At 47.9% G+C, this 23187-nt stretch overlaps 2 protein-coding genes across 4 annotated transcripts in view; one reads left to right on the top strand and one right to left on the bottom strand.

The window, feature by feature from the left end:
* LOC107122789 (chromosome unknown open reading frame, human C19orf60) overlaps positions 1-19571 on the top strand; it is a gene marked incomplete at its 5' end in the record, with an annotated part of 31286 nt that extends 11715 nt beyond the window's left edge. Inside the window, 3 exons of the mRNA XM_015425926.1 lie at positions 2483-2687; positions 17252-17340; positions 19150-19571. Of these exons, the coding sequence (XP_015281412.1) occupies positions 2483-2687; positions 17252-17340; positions 19150-19222 (367 nt within the window). The remainder of the gene's footprint in view (positions 1-2482; positions 2688-17251; positions 17341-19149) is intronic.
* A 2157-nt stretch (positions 19572-21728) lies between these two features.
* Positions 21729-23187, bottom strand: part of CRLF1 (cytokine receptor-like factor 1) — a 50736-nt gene continuing 49277 nt past the window's right edge. For all 3 annotated transcript variants that reach the window (XM_015425929.1, XM_015425927.1, XM_015425928.1), the window contains exon 8: positions 21729-22263. In XM_015425929.1, the coding sequence (XP_015281415.1) occupies positions 22247-22263 (17 nt within the window). In that variant the 3' untranslated portion in view covers positions 21729-22246. The remainder of the gene's footprint in view (positions 22264-23187) is intronic.

Below are 23187 nucleotides of genomic sequence, written 5' to 3'. Positions count from 1 at the left end.
TCTTGACACATCTGGAACTGAGTCGAAACGGATCTTAATACATCCAGGACTGTCTTAATCCATCCAAGGGGTAACTCAGAACTTAACTATATACATTTGGCATGAGCTGAGAACTAATCCTGATACATCCGGTATCGAGTTAGCTCATCTAGGCCTAAATTGGAACTAACTTTACTCCATCTGGGAATGCTTCCGCCTATCCAAGACTGCCTTTCTGCGTTAGAAATGGGAGAAGACGACGCCGTCAAAATCCACATCCCAGGTCCTTGCGTCTTTCTCATATTTAAGGAGAAACAGGAGTAACTTTTAATCCACCCAGGGGAGTTGGAATAAACAAACGATCTCTCTCTCACCCTTTCTCTCCTGTGTATTTTGAGCCGTGGTTTCTGTTCTCTGCTTTTTACACTCAGATTTGTAGAATCGTTGACAATTTAGACCGCGTCTATGCATGCATTGTGTCATTTGTTTGTACAGCGTACATAAAATGGACTGTCTCTGATATACAGAGAATGCTGAAAAGAAACCGCGTACGTTTCAACAGAAACAAGTTAGTGTGAGAAATCAGAAATGATGTGGAGTGAGGTTTGATCGCTACAAGGAAACGGCAGAATCAGAGCGAGGATTTGGGGGGGGGTATCTCGAGGGGCGCAGGGTGGCTCGGGGCAGGCACTCAGCCCAACTTTACCTCCCTGGGGTGTTGCAAGAGCACAATCGATGTACCCGTCCTGTGCTCCAGGATAAAAAATGGTTCTAGATCAAGCATCCACAACGTGGCACCCGCGGACTCCTTTCCTGGCACCCGTGGAAAGTTTTTAGAAAGTGGGTGGGGCTTTTGTCCAGCAAGGCTTCTGATTGGCCATCGGTGATTTGATTGGCTGTGCAGATTTTTGAAAATGTTGCTTTGGCAACAGCTTAAAGTTCGGTGTAGTGGTTAGGGGCACGGACTCTAAACTGGGAGAACGGGGTTTGATTCCCCGCTCCTCCACAGGCAGCTGCTGGTGTGGCCTTGGGTCAGTCATAAGTTCTTTCAGAGCTGTTCTCTCAAGGGCAGTCCTCGGGAGAGCTCTCTCAGCCCCACCCACCTCACAGGGTGTCTGTCGTGGGGAAGGGAAGGGAAAGGAGATTGTAAACCGCTCTGAGACTCCTTTGGGTAGTGAAGGGCGGGGTACGAGCCCAATCTCTTCTTCTCCCAATCTTCTCCTCCTCCTCTTCTTCTTCTGTCACCTCAGCACAAAGATTTTCACTGTGTGACGGAAGTTAAGCTGCAGCAGCCATTTTGTGGCTCCACCCACCGCACTATGTCAGAATGCCAAAGGCACCCACAGGCTCAAAAGGGTTGGGGGACCCCTGTTATCGGTAGATTTCAGAGTCCTCAAGTCGAACTCGTTTTTGCCATAATCGAAAGGTCCTCCCGGGAAGTTCCTGGCAGATACTCTGCGGCGTGCCCGTGAGATGCCCGGGGGTGGCTCCCCTTCCGTGGCTTCCCCCTTTGTACACGCCAACGCCCTTTTCGTTTCTGGGCCGCCCTGTCCTTCTGGGAAAGGGGCCCAGCCAGAGGCCTCTGCCTTCTCCTCCCCACCCAGGGCCGTCTCTCCGGGTGCTTGATGAACTCCAGATGAGCCGAAAAGAGAACGCTCCACCCCAGACACCTGTCTTCTATTTGCAAAGCAAGCGCGGAAGGGGGGACCGGGGGTGTGGGTAATTTACCTCTGGGGATCAAGAATCCGACGCCCAACCCCGAGAACCCTCCGCGGTTCCAAGCCAGCGGGCCTTTTTCCGCTGCAGGGGATGTGGGTGACAGCCCCTCCCCGGGCAACCTCCTCTCCGAGAGGGGAAGCATGGCTAACATAATAATGCCTTTCGAAAGGGCGGCCCAGAAAGATCCTGTCGGAGGTCACGGAGCGGGGAGGGTTCTTCCCTCTACCTGCCTAATGAGCAGCTTGGCAGGCTTAACTGAACTTCCAGGCCAGCCGCCCCCGTTGTTTACCAGGCTCCTTCCTGCTCATTTTGGCTGGTGTTTTGTGTTCCGGGAGGGGAACCGGAAAGGCTATCCAATTTGACCCTGCACTGCTTGGTATTGGTTAGGAGCCCGGACTCTAATCTGGAGAACAGGATTTGATTCCCCGCTCCTCCACATGCAGCTGCTGGTGTGGCCTTGGGTCAGTCACAAGGTCTCTCAGAGCTGTTCTCTCAAGGGCAGTTCTTGAAAGAGCTCTCTCAGCCCCACCTCCCTCACAGGGTGTCTGTTGTGGGGAGGGGAAGGAGATTGTAAGCCACTCTGAGACTCCTTTGGGTAGTGAAGGGCGGGGCATAAATCCACTCTCCTCCTCCTCCTCCTGCTGTACTCGCAGGACATAATTGACCTTTGGAACTCTCAGCCACTGGCCCGATCAAAGGTGCTAACAGCGGGGTTTGCCAGGTCACACCTGACCAGGGAGGGTGACATTTGCGCTCCCCTTTCACGGTACTTTTCTGTCCACAGAGGCCACCGGGCCTACCTGAGAAGCGGTCCCTCGTACGACTTCGTCCGCTACCGTCAGCTGGTGCACGAGATCACACAGGCCTTCAACGGGATCTCGCAGGAAATCCTGCAGATCAAAGGACAGCTGGAGGGTCCCCGCGGGCGGGCGGACCTCGCCCAACACTTGAGCCGTCTCCAAGATAAGGAGAAAGAGAAACTCAAGCTGGTGAGAGGGGGAAGGAGGAATGGGGGGCGGCGCTATGTGAACTTTTCTCTCTTCTGCAAATGCAAACCAGTTTGATTCCCGTTTCATCCTCCCGTCTTCTCGTGCGTTCTCTTAGGAGAGGACACTGTGAATCCTGGAGAAACCTTAATCCCAACATATTACTGCTGTGTGTTCTCTACAAGGAAAGAGCTAACCCCAGAATTAGCTTGTGGAACTCACTGCCCCATGATGTTGCGGTGCCGCCGGTAGCTTTAAAGGAAGGTTACACCATTTCATGGTCCGTCATGAGGCCTTAGTGTCGCCTTCAGGTTCAGAAAGGGGGGGGGAGGCCTGAAGAGTTTAGCCGTGAGGTAAATATGCCTCCGTCATCTTTCCCAGTCCCTGGGGGAGAAGGTGTTCCTTTTAGCAGCTCTGTAAAAGCTCTATTTTTAAAAGAAAAATGATGCTGCTATTAATAGTAAAGTAGCCAACAGCCACGCCAGTCACGGAAGCTGTAAGACCGGCCCCTCACAGAGAAAGTCAGTGTTCCTTTACAGTCGCGGGGAGACCTCAGGCAGACAGAATCGGACTGTGGAATAACCACCCCAGTAGAAGGGAAAGGGGAACTGCCCTCCATGTTTAATGAGCCCTTGATGTGCATCATAAACAGTCACGAACACAGGGCCCCGCTCTTTGGCCACTCAAAGAGGGGGTTCTCTGTCCGCCGCTTTCCAAAAACTCACATCCCCACAGAAAAACATTGTGGCCAGTTATCGCCCAGTCTCTAAGCTGCCCTTCCTGGGAAAAGTGATCAACAGCGCAGTAGCTGAGAGCCACCTTGGTGTAGTGGTTAGGAGCGTGAACTCTAATCTGGGAGAACCGGGTTTGGGTCCCAGCTTTTCCACGTGCAGCCAGTTGGTGTGACCTTGGGTCAGTCACAAGTCCTTTCAGAGCTGTTCTCTCAAGGGCAGTTCTCGAGAGAGCTCTCTCGGCCCCGCCTACCTCCCAGGGTGTCTGTTGTGGGGAGGGGAAGGGAAAGGAGATTGGGAGCCGCTCTGAGACTCCTTCGGGTAGTGAAGGGCGGGGTATGAATCCAATCTCTTCTTCTTCTTCGTCGTCTTCTTCGTCTTCTTGATTCGAGTCCAGTAGCACCTCAGAACCCAACAAGATCTCCAGAGGATGAGCTTTCGAGAGTCGACGCTGCCTTCATCCAATACAAGTAGGAATGGATATGAGGACTGTTCCTGCTTGTATCTGGCAAAGGGAGATTTGACTCTTGTTCTCTAAGGGGCTTCTGGACTTGAATCTCACTGTTTCATTGCAGACCAAAATGGCTGCCCTCAGAAGCAGGTCTTTTTGAGTAACTCACGCACTCTGAACCCTTTTCAGGCAGGTTTCAGGCCAGGCTATGGGACAGAGACGTCTCTTGCGGGCTCAGGTGTTGGCCGCTGCCTGAATGTAGACAAAAGCTCTTTGACGCTCCTCCTGGATTGGTCAGATGCCCTTGTTGCTTTGGATCCTGCCATCCTGTTGAGGCGTTTGGATGCAGGAGTAGGCAGAAGAAGAAGAAGAGATTGGATTCATAGCCCGCTCTTCACTCGGGGTCTCAGAGCAGCTCACAGTCTCCTTTCCCTTCCCCTCCCCACAACAGACACCCTGTGAGGCAGGTGGGGCTGGGAGAGCTCTCTCAGGGACTGCCCTTGAGAGAACAGCTCTGAGAGAACTTGTGACTGACCCAAGTTCACACCAGCAGCTGCATGTGGAGGAGTGGGGAATCAAATCCGGTTCTCCCAGATTGGAGTCTGCGCTCCTGACCACTACCCCAAACTGGGTGTTTCTTTGAACTGGTTCTGTCGTTCCTCATGGACCGGAGTCACCAGACTCAAAGGGTTGCCATCGGAAACCAGCTATGTTCATTGTGGGAAATGTCCTGTGGAGTCCCCCCATGTTATTCAACCTCTGTGTGAAGCATCTAGGAGAAATCCTGTGTAGCTTTGGAACTGGGCGTTATCCATATAACAAACGGAAACTTAACCCAGACAAGACAGAGGTCATGCTGGCTCTCTGACCCTTGCTCACTTTAAGAGACTAGGGCTGGGGTGTCGAACTCATTTGTTCTGCGGGCCGGATCTGACATAAATGAGACCTTGTTGGGACGGGCGACATGTGTCATAAAATGTAATGCCGGATAGCGGAGATGTATACTTTATAAAGGACACAAACACCAAGATTTTTTTTTTTTACTTACAATAAAAACATGCTTAAAACATTAGCTCTGTAAGCTGCAAACCTACTTTTGATTCATGGACACCACAGAAATCTCATGCTCAAGAGTTCTGAGTCTAGGACCCAGGTGAAAACATGAAATGGCTGAGTGATTAAGAGAGTCTGGTGAAGCAGGCTATGATGCAGCAGCAGAACTGGAAGGAGGAGATGGCCAGTTCCACTGCGGGCCTGATGGAAGCCCTCCGGGGGCCTGAAGCGGATCTGGCATTGCTCTTCTAAAAGCAAGTTAACACAAATGCAAAAAACCCTCTTTCTTCCAATTTAATTTAGCCAGGAAGTCTTCCCTCCTCCTATGCCATGGTAAGAACATCAGAGAAGCCATGTTGGATCAGGCCAGTGGCCCATCCAGCCCAACACTCTGTGTCACACAGTGTCCAAAACCCAGGTGCCATCAGGAGATCCGCCAGTGGGGCCAGAACTCCAGAAGCCCTCCCACTGTTGCCCCCTAAGCACCAAGAATACAGAGCATCACTTGACCCAGACAGTGTGTTCCATCTGTGCCTTGTGGCTATTAGCCACAGATGGACCTCTGCCCCAGATGTTCACCCAATCCCCTCTTGAAGCTGTCTGGACTTGTAGCCGCCACCATTTCCTGCGCCAGTGAATTCCATGTGTTAATAACTCTTTGGATGGAGAAGTACTTGTAAGAAGAAGAGCTGGTTTTTATACCCCACTCTTCTCTACCCGAAGGAGTCTCAGAGTGACTTACAATCATCTTCCCTTCCTGTCCCCACAACAGACACCCTGTGAGGTAGGTGGGGCTGAGAGAGCTGTCAGAGAACTGTTCTTGAGAGAACAGCTCCGAGAAAGCTGGGACTGACCCAAGGTCATCCAGCTGGCTTTATGTGGAGGAGGAGTGGGGAATCACACCCAGGTCTCGATTAGAGTCTGCCGCTCTTAGCCACTACACCAAGCAGGCTCTTGAGACTAGACTACTGTAATGTACTCTACACAGGTCTCCCCTTGGAATCAACTCTGAAACTCCCGAATGCCACAGCTCAGCTGTCAGCAGCTCAACGAAGCATGCATGTCGCTCCCAGTCTGCAGTCGCTCCACCGGCTGCCCGTCAGTCACCAAGCTCAATTCAAGGGATGGGCGATCGCATATAAAGCCCTTCGTGGCCATGCAAAGATGAATTATTCAGGAGGGCTTTTTTGGTCCACAGGCAATTGGACCTGCACGTGACAAAGAAGAAGAGATTGGATTTATACCCCGCCCTTCACTATTCAAGAGTCTCAGAGCGGCTTACAAACTCCTTTCCCTTCCCCTCCCCACCACAGACACCCTGCAAGGTAGGCGGGGCTGAGAGAGCTCTGCTCTTTTTCAAGGACAGCTGTTATCAGAGCTACGGCTTGCCCAAGGTCACACCAGCAGCTGCATGTGGAGGAGTGGGGAATCAAACCCGGTTCTCCCAGATTAGAGTCCGTGCACCTAACCACTACACCAAGCTGGCTCTCAGTGTGGCTGTGCTGTCAAGTTGCAATGACTTACGGCAACCCCAGCAAGGGGCTTTCGAGAAGAGTGAGAAGCAGAGGCGGCTGGCCATCACCTTCCCCTGCAGAGCCTTCCTTACCGTTCTCCCATCCAAGTACTGACCCTGCTTAGCTGGCGAGACTGGGCTGTACCATACTCTTCCACGTCCCCAGTTAGGTAGGGTTGCCGGGTCCGATATTCTCCCTGGCCGTGGGGGGGGGGGGTAGGGGGCGTGGCCACCTCCCCAGCACAGTGACATCACTGCGTGACGTCATCACGTCCCCGCTTTATTTCCTGAGAGCCAGTCTGGTGCAGTGGTTTAAGTGCGCGGACTCTAATCTGGGAGGACCGGGTTTGGCTCCCGACTCCTCCGCTTGCAGCTGCTGGATGACCTCGGGTGAGCCACAGTTCCGTCAGAGCTGTTCCCTCAAGGACAGTTCTGGAAAGAGTTCTCTCAGCCCCGCCTACCTCACAGGGTGACTGTTGGGGGGAGGGGAAGGGAAAGGAGATTGTAAGCTGCTCTGAGACATCCAATCTCCTCCTCTTCTTCTTCCTACTATTTAAAGGGAAACTTCCCTTTAAATGGGGGCTTGGGGGCAGGGCTTCCCCCACCTGTCAGCTGGCTAGTGGGAGGTTGAACCCACAAAAAGCAAGTAAACCCCACCCAACCGGGGGGGGTGGGGTATGGCAATCCTAGGACTGTCCTGCAAAGAAGAGTTTCAGAAAGATGCTTTGATAAAGGGGTAGGGACTGTGGACTGTGGGAGTCCAGTGTGATGTAGTGGTTAGGAGCGTGGACTGTACTCCACATGGCTGGGTGACCTTATGTCAGTCACAAGTTCTCTCAGAGCTGTTCTCGCAAGAGCAGTCCTCAAGAGAGCTCTCTCAGCCCCACCTGCCTCACAGGGTGTCTGTTGTGCGGAGGGGAAGGGAAGGCGATTGTAAGCCACTCTGAGACTGTGAGTGAAGGGCGGGGTATGAAACCAATCTCTTCTCTCTTCTCCTTCTTCTATACTGCTATTTACAGTAATATTCAGTTGCTGTATGCCCTACTCTGTGATTTCTGCGTCGCTTGATGCCGTGTGAGCGCGCGCCTAAGCTTTGCTCCAACTTCGTTTTTTCTCTGTTTTCGCACTTCTGCAGTCCAAACCTCACTGCTTTGTTTGTTGGGTGTACCAGCCCATCGATTGTCTTGGACTCGGACTCTTTTATCTGCCTTGAATCTCAATGAAGAAGGCGGACTATAAATCATGTAGATAAATAAGTAACGGCTCAGTGAGGGCAGAGCGTGCCCCGGAAGGGACAGAATGCCGGGCGCTGTTGAAAGGTGGTTCAAGGGAGAAAGAGGCGGCGGAAATGGGGGTGCTCACAGTACAGCGGGCATAGAGAATCCTGTCCGGGCTTTGTACAGTGGAGTGAAATTCCCTCCTGCGATGATTCCAAATGGGTCCGCAGCTTGTATAAACATATTACTTCAAGGGTCTCCAACATGGTGCCCGTGGGTGCCATGCCATTCACCGACACCTTTCCTGGCGACCACCAAGTGGTTTTAGAAAGTGGGTGAGGCAAGGCGGGGCTTTTACCCAGCAGGGCCCCTCATTGGCTGTGCAGACATAAAGGCATCCTGTTAAACCAAGCGTCTTCGTGAAGCAGACATAAAGGCATCCTGTTAAACCGAGCGTCTTCGTGATGCGTCGAAGCGTCACGATCGGTTCTGCGTGACCTCACTCCCTGGCACTTTGTGGTTGGCTCCGCCTCCTGTGTCAGCCACTTTGTGATTGGCTCTTGCTTTCTCCTTCCGAGGCGGCTGCTTTGGGGCTCCGCCCACCACCCTGGGTCAGAATTCCAAAGGCTCCTGCAGGCTCAAAAAGGTTGGGGACGGGGGGGCGTGGTTTGGCGCCGGTGTGAATGGACGCCTAGAGATTCGGCTCCGCAATCCCTCACCCCTCAAACCTCACAAATAGATTGAAAAATCGCTCAAATCGCTAAATAATATGGGCAAAACGTCTGTAGACAAAGCAGCCACAAATATACCAGTAGGGAAAACTATCACAGACTACTTTAATAGAACCAGCCAACCTCCGAATATGGAGACTGAAGGCGGAGAAGATTCCGTTAACATGGCCGCGGAAGAACAAGGTACGAAGCAAAAATCAGCTGTGCTGACAGAAAAAAAGCTAGAGACTATGTTAAGCTCACTTGAACACAAATTATTTGAAAATATGGCAGCCCTAATTAAACCTATTAACGACCAATTTGCAGACCTCAGAATCGCCCTCACCTCAGTCGCCCAGACTGCAGATCAGGCTAAGGAAATGAGCGCTGCTCTTAAAGGAGAAGTGGGCTTAATTGAAACTGAAGTCCGTAATGTTAAAGACAGAGTTTTATCACTTGAAGCGGCCAGCCGTCGCCCCAACATAAAATTTAGGGGTTTTCCAGAGTCACTGAATATCTCTGTGGATCTACAAATATTTATAGCTGAGTGGCTGGCGCGCGAAATGGGTCTTGAAGACAATGTTGTTCCCGTGGTTGCGGCGGCATTTCGCTTAGGCTCACAATACCACCCAACTCGCAGAGGCCCTAGGGATATACTTGCAGTTCTACCAGATGCAAGAACAAGGAAGAGAATTTTAGATGAAGCCAGAACCAAAGGATCTTTCTCATTTCAAGGCAGTAAAATATCGGTTTTTCCTGACTTACCACAAGAGGTGCTGCAAAAAAGGCGCGATTTGCGCCCTGTCACTGAAACCTTAAGGCAAGCAAAAGTCCGATACCGATGGTCTAATCTGATCAACTTGCAAGTGACTCACAAAGATAAACAATTCTTCGCTCATGATTTAGATTCAGGCAAAACCCTCCTGCAAAAGATGAATCTCATGGCGAACTTTGATCCAAATAAGCTGTCGCAGAAGAGGAAATACCCTGACTCACCTGATCAGGATGACAGAGAGCGTCGCGCGGAAGGCAAAATGGCGGCTCGTTAAATTTAAAAGTCAACCACAATTCCTCACAAGAATACAGCGTGAAATTGATCCTGTTATATGTAAATGCTATTGCTTAAATCTTATATGCCTTAAAGTGCCCTAATTAAAGCTTTACGTATTAACATGAAGGTTTGGGGGGGGGGAGATGGGAAACGTTCTCTTTTACCCGCCTTTTTACTTTTTGCAGTCTCGTTCCTGGAGAGTTCTCCATTAATCACTGTAGGGTTCTCCTATAGTGATTAAGTGAGACTGTATATAAAATTTTGAATCAATTTATTATACCTGATTTACTTCTTATAATTACATTCAATCAACTTATTCTCAATTGATAATATTTATTACTAATAATTATTTATACCCTTTTGTCAATACCTAATAAGTAATATTTGATTAATTAACTTCCTGAATCAATTTAGATTTTATATTTTTTATTAATCATCCATTTTTAAGCTTCCAGAAAAAGTGGGAAACTAAGCTTGATTTTTTAGCAATAAAACCCAAAGAACAGAACTGAATAAATTGTGCATTTACGAGGTCATTGAGCCAACCATATAAGGTATTACAGAACTAAGTCTTGTGACTTATTTAACTTAGATATTACACCTTATATTGCACGCTTTCCTAGAAAGGTTGAAGTTTGTTATAAGCCACAACATTAGTGTTATATTGAATTAAGTGCACATTGTTATTGTTACGCTGTAAAAATACAGTAATAGATTTGTGCTATTTTTACAAGATTTAGTGCAGTTAAAATTTTAAGCAACTGTTAATTATCTTAGGAGAAAGTTAAAATCTTTACTTGAAATGTGTATTATTTTATTGAATTAAGCTTATTGCATTTTTGTGCTTACTTCTCTATTGACTTCAAATATTAATTAGCTTATTTAAGAAACAACAGCCAGTGATATAAATCCTTTATTGTAACTCTTTTATAACACAAATATATTGGAAGACACGTAAAAACACATTGTTGAAGGAGAACATTTCACTAACAATAATTTACACATATTGTAACTAGCAGGAATACTTTTATTATAAACAACACGCTTCCAAGTTACATAACTACTATTTAAGTGGACAGTCATTTAATACAACTTTAGTCACAACACCACATAAAACTCTAAGTTGTGACAAATAACTCATTAAACACACTAGAATTCATAGTACTACCTCACACGCAAGAGAAAGTGACTCACTACACTGTCAACTCAATCTCATATTGTACAACCTGACATGGCTTCCTTGTGGAACGTTATTTCTTTTAATGTTCGAGGACTGAACAACACCGTGAAACGGCAACGTATCTTATCCAACATACATAAACTCCATCCAGACATTACATTCCTCCAAGAAACGCATCTTAGGCCATCCCCACAAAGTACATTTAAAGGAAAATGGATACAACAACAATTCCATGCATTCGGCAATTCAAAGTCGCGAGGAGTGGCAATCCTTATTTCTAGCAGAATGAGATTTCAGCACCAGGCCACCAAGAAGGATCCAAAAGGTCGATTCATCTTCGTTAAAGGAGTACTGGAAGACAAAAAAGTTACTTTAGTTTCAATCTACGCCCCAAATGAGAATCAACTAAGCTTCATGAACACAACCTTACAAGAGCTTCAACTTTTTCAAGAAGGAGAAGTGATCTTGGGTGGAGACTTTAACTATATTTTAGACCCAAATCTTGACAGATCACATCACAGCAACAGTTATAAGAAGAACCCTACCTCATGTACCAAACTAAAAGGAATATTGGACAAGAATCTTTTGCTTGATACGTGGAGGTTTGCAAACCCTTCCTCTAAAGATTACTCCTTCTACTCTGCAAGACACGGAACTTACTCCAGAATAGATTTTATTCTCATCTCTACATCATTAAAAGACATGCTAATGGACACTAACATAGGCCCAATAGTCTGGTCTGATCACGCATGGGTACAGTGCTCCCTGAAAGCAAATACAACAACTCAGAGGTCTACGCACTGGACTCTAAATAAGTCCCTATTATTACAAGAAGAAGTGATAAACAAAATAGAGGAAACCATGAAGCAATATTTCAAAACTAATTGTACAGAAGATGTGTCCTCAGCAGTAATATGGGACGCCCTTAAAGCAGTCACCAGAGGTAGAATAATTTCAATAGCAACTTACATGAAAAGGCAAAGAGAATCACTCAAATCAGAAACTATTTCGAGAATTAAGAATTTAGAAGCGCAACACAAATTAACAAACAGCAAGAAGATCTATAAGAAACTCATCACAGAACGCAAACTCTTGGAATCAATAGAAAGTACTAGTATACAAAAAAATCTTCTTTATCTAAAACAAAGATACTGGGTTAACTCACCAAAGTCATTAAAATTACTTTCATGGAAGATCAAGGATCGCAGGAAAACCACGACGATAATGTCAGCAAGAGACACTAAGGGTAATATGCATACTTCATCATCCAAAATAAATGAAATATTCAGGGAATATTATAACAAGCTGTATTCTTCCTCAACACCTTCACTACCCCAAATCAAGCAATTTATAACCTCGCATCCAAACATTAGGCAACTAACTGAAGAACATCGCCTGAATCTGGAAAAACAATTTGATCAGCAAGAAGTGTATGCAATTATCCGTAAACTTAAAAACAACAAGACAGCGGGACCAGATGGATTCCCCGCCGAATTTTATAAAAAATTTGCACTGATACTTGTCCCACATCTAACGAAGACTTGTAATGAAATTCTTGATTCGGGTATTCTACCCTCGTCTTGGAACATGGCCTCTATCATAACGATCCCAAAACCTGGAAAAGAACCATCCAATCCGGCTTCATATCGGCCAATCTCCCTACTCAACCAAGACTACAAAATCTTTACTGCTTTAGTTACCAAACGCCTTAACTCGATCTTACCATCTTATATTCATCATGATCAATCTGGTTTTATACCAGGGAGAGACGTTACGGAAAACGTTCATAAAGCCTTACACATCATCTCATCTTGCAAAATACAGAAGATAGATGCCATAATGCTTTCCCTCGATATAGAGAAGGCGTTCGATTCGCTTGAAACAAACTACCTACTCGAACTGTTAAAGCATATGCGATTTGGAGATAATTTCATAAGAACTATAACAGCCATATATTCAAAACCATCAGCACAGGTTATAATTAATAATATTGCATCTAAGACATTCCATTTGAATCGAGGAACGAGGCAGGGATGCCCGCTATCACCGGCCCTATTCGCTTTAGCACTTGAACCCTTAGCGGAAATAATAAGGTGTGATGAAAATATCTCTGGAATCCATCTAGGTCACTACGAGTTCAAACTAAACCTCTTTGCAGATGATATGCTTCTTTTCTTGACACAACCACTGGAATCATTACACAAACTACAACAGCATTTAAGTACTTTTGGACAAATATCTGGATTGAAAGTCAACCAAACAAAATCATGCATACTACCCATAGGCACTTCAGCAACAACGAAGCAAGAGATCCAGAACAACTTTAGTTATCAATGGCAACCAGTTTCTTTGCCTTACCTAGGGATCAATGTCCCACATGATCTTAAAAATCTAATTAAAATCAATCACCTACAAAAATTCCAAGAAATTCAAAATACACTTTCCAGTTGGAATAAACAAATGCTCTCATTCATAGATCGACTACATCTTATTAAAAACTTCTTATTTCCAAAACTGCTCTTTTTATTCCGTGCAATTCCTATTGGTCTTCCTTCTACATTACTCCACAAATGGCAAAAAGAGATGAACATCTTCCTGTGGCAAGGGAAAAAACAGAGAACAAGCTTCAAGATCCTTAGGAGAAAAAGAGCACAAGGTGGCCTTAACTACCCTGATTTATCGTTATATCATAAATCGGTAATGTTAGTCTCAGCTATCAAGCTATTATGCTACAAAGACAAAGCTACCTGGGCACAACCTTTTCATCCACTTCTACAACCAAAAACTATACAAGAAACAATATGGAGTTCACAACAAACAAGATCTAAACAAATCAAACATGATACCTTCTTGTCGGATATTCTCCACACATGGGATGTTTTCAAATATAAATTATTGCCAGACACCTCCAGACAAGCCGAATTTCTTTTTCAAAGTTGGTTCCCTCCGGGAAATGATCTCTACATAGCGCAGAAATTTAGGAAGGCTGGACTAACAAGAATTAAAGATATCTCAAGCAAAACAGGCCTTCTTTCAAAACAGATCTTGGAAAACAAACTACGCTCTTCTATCCCTTGGTTCTTCTATCTTCAACTTAATCACGTTATGTCTAGCCGGAAAATTTTCTCACCTCAAGCACCTCCTAAATCAGCCTTTGAAAATATACTTGATTCAACGGGAAATTCGTCAAAAGGACTAATCTCTAAGGTCTACAATTTACTACTCGATCTTTATAATAAGAATGACATACCTTATAAAAACAAATGGCAAAAAGATTGTGGAATTACGATTACCGAAGACACATGGAACAAAATCTGGTCCTCATCTACATTCACTTCGCCGGTCATCAACACACAGATGCAGTCATATAAAATCATTACCCGTTGGTACTTAACACCGCGTCAACTTGCATTTTCTTCATCAAATTCTTCACCACTGTGTTGGAGAAAGTGTGGGAGTGTCGGCTCTTACGCTCACTGTTGGTGGGAATGTCCAATCATCACTATTTTTTGGCAAGAAGTTATTATGCAAATCAAAAGTATCACAGGATATGAAGTACCCCTGAAACCAGAAATTCTTTTCCTCAACATCTGGAAGGATCCGCAAATTCCATTGATTAGGAAAGATCTCATATTTAACTTAATAGTGGCAGCTCGTACCTGCATAGCAACCAGATGGAAATCACACCTTCCCCCCACGATTGAGCAGTGGTACTCAAAAGTCTGGGACCTTTTCATCCTCGAGAAAATTACAGACCATGTCAGAAACATTGACCACTTTCCTCAAAAATCCACTCTGTCTACAAAATGGCTACCCTTCTTCGAAATGATCACAAAAAATGACATGCAACCAAATAACTCAATATATCTCAAATTATTATACATTTAACTATAATACTTCTTGACTTCTCAAATAAACATAACACTGGTTGTTTATCATTAAATATACAGTTGTAGCGAATAACTACTGAAAAGCAATTCTTAAGTTAAATGTTATTAGATAATATTCAGTTCTATTACTCTGTACTCAATGTATTTTGATGATTTAGAAATCTGGAAATTAATGTTTTATGTTTTACCTTTATTGTACCATGTTTCAAAAAGTATTAATAAAATATTAATTGCAAAAAAAAAAAAAAAAAGGTTGGGGACCCTTGGAATACTTACGAAGCTTTGCTTTCTGCAAGTGCTAGATCCCTTCTTGGCCCCGATGTACTCCCCCACAACCACGAGGGGCTGGATTACATGTGTAAATTGGGGGTCCCCCTATCTCCCGCAGCAGATACACTTCGATCCCCATCATTTAATTAAGTTTGATTCCGTCTGCTCTCCGCTCTATCCCCGCTTGGAGTTGTAGGCATCGCAGCGTGCCATGTTCCAGGCTTCCAGATCTCTGTGTTCGGTTCGGTATGGGAAGCGCCTTCGAAAACGGAAGCCCACCTGCGAGGAAGCAAGCGGGCTCAGCAAATTCATAAAATACGTATAAAATACATTAAATCAGGGGTGCTTCCATCAGGCCCGCAGTGGAACTGGCCATCTCCTGCTTCCAGTTCTGCTGCTGCTGCTGCATCGCAGCTTGCTTCGCCAGACTCTCTCAATCGCTCAGCCATTTCATGTTTTAACCTGGGTCCCAGACTCAAAACTCTGAGCATGAGATTTCTGTGGTGAATGTCAATAAATCAAAAGTAGGTTTGCAGCTTACAGATGCACACTTGAACAGCATACTCAGGTTTGCAACAGCACAGACATTTTGATGCAGTGATTCAGAGCAAGAGGTGTCAGTTTGGTGTAGTGGTTAAGTGCGCGGACTCTAATCTGGGAGAACCGGGTTTGATTCCCCACTCCTCCACTGGCACCTGCTGATGTGACCTTGGGCAAGCCATAATTCTGGCACAGCTGTCCTTGAAAAAGAGCAGTTTGTGTCAGAGTTCTCTCAGCCCCACCCACCTCACAGGGTGTCTGTTGTGGGGAGGGGAAGGGAAAGGAGTTTGTAAGCCGCTCTGAGACACCTTTGGGTAGTGAAGGTCAGGGTATAAATCCAATCTCCTCTTCTTCTTCTTCTTCTTCTTCTTCTTCTTCTTCTTCTTCTTCTTCTTCTTCTTCTTCTTCTTCTTCTTCTCTTAAATAAACAAAATATTGCAAGACTGCTAATGTTTTAAGCATGTTTTTATTTTAAGTTAAAAAAATCTTTGCGTTTATGTCCTTCATAAAGCGACCTGGCATTGCATTTTATGACACCCATGGCCCGGTCCAACAAGGTCTCATTTATGTCAGATCCGGCCCTCATAACAAATGAGTTTGGCACCCCTGCATTAAATAATCTAAAAATATAGTTCCCTCAAGCCCGACATCACATAGCACCATAATACAGTTCTCTCCCCCCCCCCCCAATTTACATTAGCAATGGGGGGAGAGGGGAAAGCAGTTGGTGAACCGACTAGTTGTTAGAAAGGGGTTTAAAAACCATTAAAAACCATCGCTTTCTTCAACCGTATGTTTGGCGGAATGTCTCTGCTTTGCAGAACCTGCGGAATTCTAACAGATCTCGCAGGGGCCTGATGTTAGTGGACAGAGGGTGCGTTCAGACGCGGCGTTTCAGCCGGCATAAACTGTACCGGTTGGAACCTGTGCAGTTTATGCCGGCTGAAACGCGATCACACTCACCTCCATTTTGCGGATCCCATCGCTGTATGCCCGCTCACACGCTGCGGGCGTCGGCTTTTTTTTTTAACTCACTTTGAGCATGCGCATAGGCAGCCATCCACAGAATGGCGATCTTTGCGCATGCTCAAAACACCCCGTATTACATTTAAACTTTAAAGGTAAGGTAAAGGTAAAGTTTAAAGACCAAACTGGCCTCCCTTAAGTCCCGGACTCCTCTGATACGCTACACTAAGGGCTTTTTTAAAAAAAACAACAACAACAAACGCTCAGGGCGAAGCTTCGCCCAAGCGCATATCACTTAGTGAAAAAAAATGGCGGGCAAAAATCAGAAGCCTCGGGCTTCCGAACGGAAGTGGCTAGGCACCGGTGGAGAGCAATCAGACGGAGGGGTACAGCAATTGCAACCGTTGCACTCAGGATACCACCACTTGGGGACCTAGTGGCAGAGTGCAACGGTTTAAAGGCCTTTACAACGGTTAGGGACGGGAGGCAGATGTTCGCCGTGTGAACGCCGGTAAGTACACCGGTTGGAACCGGCACCTAAAGCCCCCGTCTGAACGCACTCAGAGAGTTCCACCAAGTAGGAGGCAGGGCCGACCAATTTGCGTTTTGATTATACTTTTGTGATCCACTGGGCTTAATTTTGGTAATGGCAGAATTCAGCGCCGGTGTTCCCTCTAAGCTGAGTTAGTGTGAGCCGGCTCACAGTTTTTTCAGCCTCCGGCTCACACTTTTTTGTCTCAGCTCAGGAAGGAGGGCTCCAGAGCAAACTAATTTATGCAGCAGCCAAATCTCTTGCTCACAACTTTAATGCCAGGAGCTCACAAAGTAGAATTTTTGCTCACAAGACTCCCACAATTTAGCGGGAGCATTGTTCAGCACACAGGGCAGAGTCTGGGTCTATTGGCGCACACAGTTGCTCTGTTGGAAGGAGGGTGGGGGTTGACACATCCCTCCATTTCCTCCCGAGCCCCTCACGCTCTCCCTTTTCCTTCCAGACAGCTGAGCTGCAGCTTGCCAAACAAAACGCGCAAGACCATCCCGGCGTGGGCGCGCACGAGCAAGAGGTGCGGGAGCTGAAGCAGAAGTAAGCCAAGCCATGCCCCCTGGGTTTCCGGGAAGTAGGGGCCTTCCCTGCACTTTGGTCCCATTTGCGTGGGGTTGGGTCACACTTCGACAAGGGTATCGGGCTCCGGTCCCAGGGTGGGGGCGGGGTGAGCACATGGGAATGCACGTGATATACTGAATCAGACCTTTTTATTTGTACGTGTTATACTGAATCAGACCTTTTGGTCCATCAGGGTCAGTATTGTCCACTCAGACTGGCAGCGGCTCTCCAGGGTCGCAGGCCGAGGTCTTTCACAGCACCTCCTGCCCGGACCTTTTAACTGGAGATGCCGGGGATTGAACCTGGGACCTTCTGCATGCCAAGCACTGAGCTACAGTCCCTCCCACACGAAGCTGCCCTTTGGTGTAGTGGTTAGGAGTGCGGACTCTAATCTGGGAGAACCGGGTTTGATTCCCCACCCCTCCACATGCAGCTGCTGGTGTGACCTTGGGTCAATCACAAGTTCTTTCAGAGCTGTTCTCTCAAGGGCAGTTCTCGAGAGAGCGCTCTCGGCCCCACCTCCCTCACAGGGTCTCTTGTGGGGAGGGGAAGGGAAAGGAGCTTGTAAGCCACTCTGAGACACCTTCGGGTAGTGAAGGGTGGGGTATAAATCCAATCTTTTCTTCTATACTAAATCTGACCCTTGGTCCATCAACTTCAGTCTTATCTACTTGGACTGGCAGCAGCTCTACAGAGTCTCAGGCAAAGAGGTCTTTCTCATCACCTACTACCTGGTCCCTTCAACTGGAGATACCGGGGATTGAACCTGGGACCTTCTGCATGCCAAGCAGAGGCTGTGGCAGTGAGCCACAGTCCCTCCCCATTGGGGTGAACAGGCTGCATGTGCAGAAAGGGGCTGGGATATTCACTCGGAACAGAGACACATTAAGAGGTGGGGGGCATACACCACAAGGTGTGAACTGCCAGGTGCTTTTTCACATAGTCCCTTGAATGCCTTGTGGAACTCACAGCCACAAGGTGCCCACGGACAGTATAGCCAAGCAAAAATGGAGAAGCAGGGGAGGAGAGTCCCTCTGGAAAATTCCGTATGGGAAGGAAGGGTGGCCGAATGTGAACTTTTTAGGGTGGTGCTGTTTTAACAGGGGAGTCCCCTGCTTTGAGGTGGGGTCCATATTTGCACCACCCCCGGCCACCAATCTTCCGCTTACTCCTGGTCCTTGGCTCTGTTCTTCCGGCGGCGGAAGGGAGGTGGGGGAGCAATTTGGTATCCTCTTTTGGCCCTGTGAGGCGGCTGTGAACTTTTTGAGGAGGGAAGACGGTATGAAAACCGAGCCTCCCATAATCCTCCTTGGCAGCATCAGTTAATTTCCCACAATGCATAGCACTGAGAGCCATGTTTGGACAGCTCTCCCAGTGGCAGGGTTGGTCCTTGGTAATTGGGGGTGGGGTTTTATGTAAATGAGAACCAACTGCCTCCTGCCGCCAAACCGGAGGCCCCCTCCCTGCACGGACACACAGTTTGGGGGCGCAACTTTGTGGCACAGAGGTTGGATTCCCATGTCCGCTTTCCTTTTGGAGAAAGGGCCTCCAGACGGGTCTTCAAAGGCTGCCTCACCTTCCCCATTCCCCAGATCTTTCAGTGTCGGTTATTTAATTTGTCAGCTCCCCCCCCCCATATCCCCTCGCTCAGCTTGCCTCTAGTAACGTTTCATAAACAAGCGTCGGAGCTGCGAGGGTGGTGGGACGGGCGGGGGGGGGGGAACTCTCGAGTGCAACTAATCGCCTCCATATGCGGCTTTATTTATCGTTTCCATCCGGCTCACGCAGGCTAATTCAAACCATCGAGGCAATCAGCGAAATTCTCCAGGACTTCAAGTACGATTCGGAAGAGAGCGGTTGACGGGGCGTCCCGAGGGACTGGCTGCGGCGAAGCGGGGGGGGGGGGGTACGTTTGCGCGTGCGGAGGGGGGGGTGAGACTCTGCCAAGGCCCGAGTGCCCCGTGCCCTGGCCCTACCCTTTTGTACCAGCCTTTGATCGAGCTGATTCGCACACAGGGCTGATGCCCCGGCAAGGGTGGCTGAAACCCAGCTGGCCACGGCGACAGCCTTTCGAAAGCACCCACGCCAACCACGTCCGGAGTAGACTCACTTTCTCACTGTCTGCACTGGGTCCAAACCGGGGAGAGGGAGGGGGATATGGAGTTCTGCTTTATCTTTCCAGGTGATGGGGAGTTTTTTTGGCCATTCCTCCTCCAATAAATCAGTTTCTTCTTATGAATTTCTGTCTTTCTTTTCAAGGGGAATCCGTTTTCTCCAGGCCCCTGTCAGTTTCCTGGGAGAGAGGAGGGGCGTGACGGGGGAACGTCACAATTTATGTATCTATTTCGATGGAGGGGCCCGTCCACCGTCCCCAGAAAGACAGGTCACAAACCACAGGAGAAGTAAGATTCAAGTCCATTCGCATCTGAGAGACCCAACAAAATTTTCGAGGAACGAACTTTCAAAGAGTCAAAGCCACCCTTCGTCAGCTACAAGAAGGAATGGATATAAGGACTCTGGGATCTTTGTTCCTGCTTGTCTCTGACGAAGGGAGATTTGACCTTTGGAAGCTCATACCCCGAAAATCTTGTTGGTTCCTAAGGTGCGACTGGACTCGAATCCAGCTCTTCTACCAAAGACCAACATGGCTAAACTCTTCGCAGAAGTAAAACATCTCGCCCAACTAGAACATTTTGTCCAATTCATTGACATCAAACCAACCCGGGGCCAATGTACCCTTGAGATCGTCCCCACAAACAGGTCGGCCTTACAGCACACCTGAAAGGTAACCAGGCTTGGGATCTGGTGAATCAACCCCCCCAAATTTGGGGGGGGGGGGGGGAGCGTCACATCCTGCTTGTGGGTTCTCCAGCCACTGCAGAACAAGGGATGCTGGAATAGATGAAGCACTCGTCTGGACGGGCAGGATCCAAACAGAGATGGAGCCTCCTTGTAAAGTGGGAATCCGCCTCAGGCAACGAACAGCGGGAGAGAGGGGTGAGTTGTGGATTTCCCGGCAGCAGCTCGCTGAACTTTGCTGGATAAATAGGCTAATCCGGCTGGCTCAGAGCTGCTTGCTTCCCACAGTGGCCAGACAGATGTTCTGTGAAACCTCAAAGGCAGGGATTAAGGGCCAAAGTACGTCGATGCCCCTCAACAAATAGTATCCAGCCCTGACCTGGATAGCCCAGGCAAGCCCGACCTCATCAGATCTCGGAAGCGAAGCAGGGTCGACTCTGGGAAGTACTCGGATGGGAGACCTCCTTGGAATACCAAAGGCGGGGGCAGGCTTTATTCAGCCACCTCTCTGAATATCCTCCAGGCCCCCAGTAAGGGTCAGTCACCAGAGGTCACCAGAGGTAAAGGTAAAGGTTCCCTTGCTCGAAAGCCAGTCGAATCCGACTCTAGGGTTGCGGTGCTCATCTCCGTTTCAAAGCCGAAGAGCCAGCGCTGTCCGAAGACGTTTCCGTGGTCATGTGGCCGGCATGACTAAACACCAAGGCGCACGGAACGCTGTTACCTTCCCACCAAAGTGGTACCTATTTATCTACTTGCAATTTCTTGCTTTCGAACTGCTAGGTTGGCAGGAGCTGGAACTAGAGACAGGAGCTCACCCTGTCTTGCGGCACCCGGGTCTTGAACTGCTGAACTACTGACCTTCCACAGCCTGCAGTTCAGCGTCTTAACCACTTGAGCCACCGCAGCTCACCATGCACACACATTAAAAAATACCCCCCAAAAATCCAACTAATATCCAAAGGTATACTACTACTAAACATGGAGGCTCCATTGATGGCTAATTGTCATGGGTGCACCCCCTGCTCGCACAAATTGTGTGTGTGTGTAAAGTGCTGTCACGTCACAGCTGACTTATGACAACCCCAAGAAGCGGCTTTCAAGGCAAACAGGTGGTTTGCCATCGCCTTCCTCTGCAGAGTCTTCCTCGGCGGTCTCCCTTCCAAGCACTGACCCTTCCTAGCTTCTGAGATCTAACAAGATCAGGCTATAATACAGCATTCCACATCCCTTGAATTTGTCTAGTCTTCCTTTAAATGCATCTAGTGACCATATCCTGTGCCAGTGAGTTCCTCAGGCTTAACATGTAGTCCAGGATGCCGCTTAAGTCGGAACCAGCAGGGCTATTCTTCGACCAGCATTCCTGTGGCCTCCTCCAGAGGAGGGTGTGTGTTGTAGATTTAACTCCCGGCACCAGATTTTTGGAGTCCGAGAGGCTCCAACAACCACAGGCCCCACAAAACAGCAGCAGGTCACAGGCCTTCACAAACCCGTGAACACAAAACGACTACACGACTTTTTTTTTTTTTAATTAATCGTATTTATTTTAAAAAGAAAGAAAAGAAGTCCACTTGAAATGTCAGGAGATAACTTAGCTGCCTCCCTCCCGCCTGACCCACACTTCGGGCCTCAAAACCTCCGGAACTTCACTGGCCGGGACGCTGAACGTACTTTGGAGGGCTGGTGGAGGGAGGATCAGCCCTCATAGCAAATGCGCCCTCTAGTGGCAGATACCAAGAAGGCAAAGACGGGAAAAGTTGGGAGATATTAACGTTCTCCTAAGTGCTGGTGGAGGAGAAACGTTGATGGACAAAGATTTATTGGGAGGGAGGGAGAAGGATAGGGGTGCCACCCCTTGCCACTTGACAGGGGGAGGAAGCAGGCCGTGACGGTGCCAGGAGAGAAGGTCAGTGCTTCGTTTGTTGTCGGAGCCAGCGGGCACACAAACAACCCTATTCCTCCGCCAGCTGCTTGCGACAGGACAAGCCCTTTGCGACTCCCTGTCCCGCCAGGAAGGAGAACCGGCCCCTGCAACTGCTGAACAGTCCTTGTCGGCTGGGCACGTTGCTGCTTCAAACTCTGCTACGATTTATCGCCGGATAGGACCTGGGAAGAGAGAAGGGCAGCCGGAGGCCCAAAATTAACCTTGGAGGGTTGGAGGACATGTAAAAAATTCAGCCATGGCCTCATCGAGCTGCAGTCCCGAACAGCTGTTCCTGGCTCTATATCTGGACTCGACTGACCTTTGGTGAGACAATTCACACAGCCTTCTGGGAGAGAAGAGGACAGGCTTTGTTTGCCAGAGGCCCATAGCTACGGTGGGGCTTTGGGGGGCTCCGCCCCCTTTCTTAAAGGCACAGCCCCACAAGGATTTCTCCTGTAAATGCTTTTTCCAATCATTTAAAAACATTTTTAAAGGTGTGTGCTCCTTTAAGCAGAGTGGGGTGCTGTAGTTGACTGATTCCCACGCTGAGCAAAGGGGTTGGAGTAGGTGACCTCTAGGATCCCTTCTAACTCTGTGTCAAGAAAACAGTCTCCTTGAAGAGAGTTTTTCTGCCTGAGTGTTAACTTTCTTGACTATAGAAGTCATCACCCCCCACCTGCCAGCCTGCTGTCAGGATTGTTGCTTAGGCTGGCAGAAGTGATTAACTTGCAGCAGCTGAGAACTGTCATCTAAAGTGGCTGGCAGCTTGCAACTTAGAGATCTATCCTGGTAACAGCTTTCTATTGGTTAAATGGCTTTTCTTTCTGCACTGAGAACTTCAGCCCCACCAGGAGAAAAAAAAATTGCCCCACAAGCCACAAAATCCTGGCTACGGGCCTGGTTTGCCATGAATGGAACCTCCATGCTCAGAGGCAGTATATCAGAGGTGGCAAACAAATGCCAGGGGCAGACTGCCGTCAGGACTGCCTGCTCGTGACCTTCCAAGGAAGGCCCATTTTGCCTTTCCAACAATGATACTACTGAATTATTACAGGAGCCAATCTTATATACAGCTATTCACTTCTGAGCCTGCAAGGGCAGCAGAC

Source organism: Gekko japonicus, unplaced genomic scaffold (genome assembly GCF_001447785.1).
Source record: "Gekko japonicus isolate JY-2015 unplaced genomic scaffold, Gekko_japonicus_V1.1 scaffold3325, whole genome shotgun sequence".
In the NCBI taxonomy this organism is placed as follows: domain Eukaryota; kingdom Metazoa; phylum Chordata; class Lepidosauria; order Squamata; family Gekkonidae; genus Gekko; species Gekko japonicus.
This window is presented reverse-complemented; position numbering and strand designations above follow the sequence as displayed.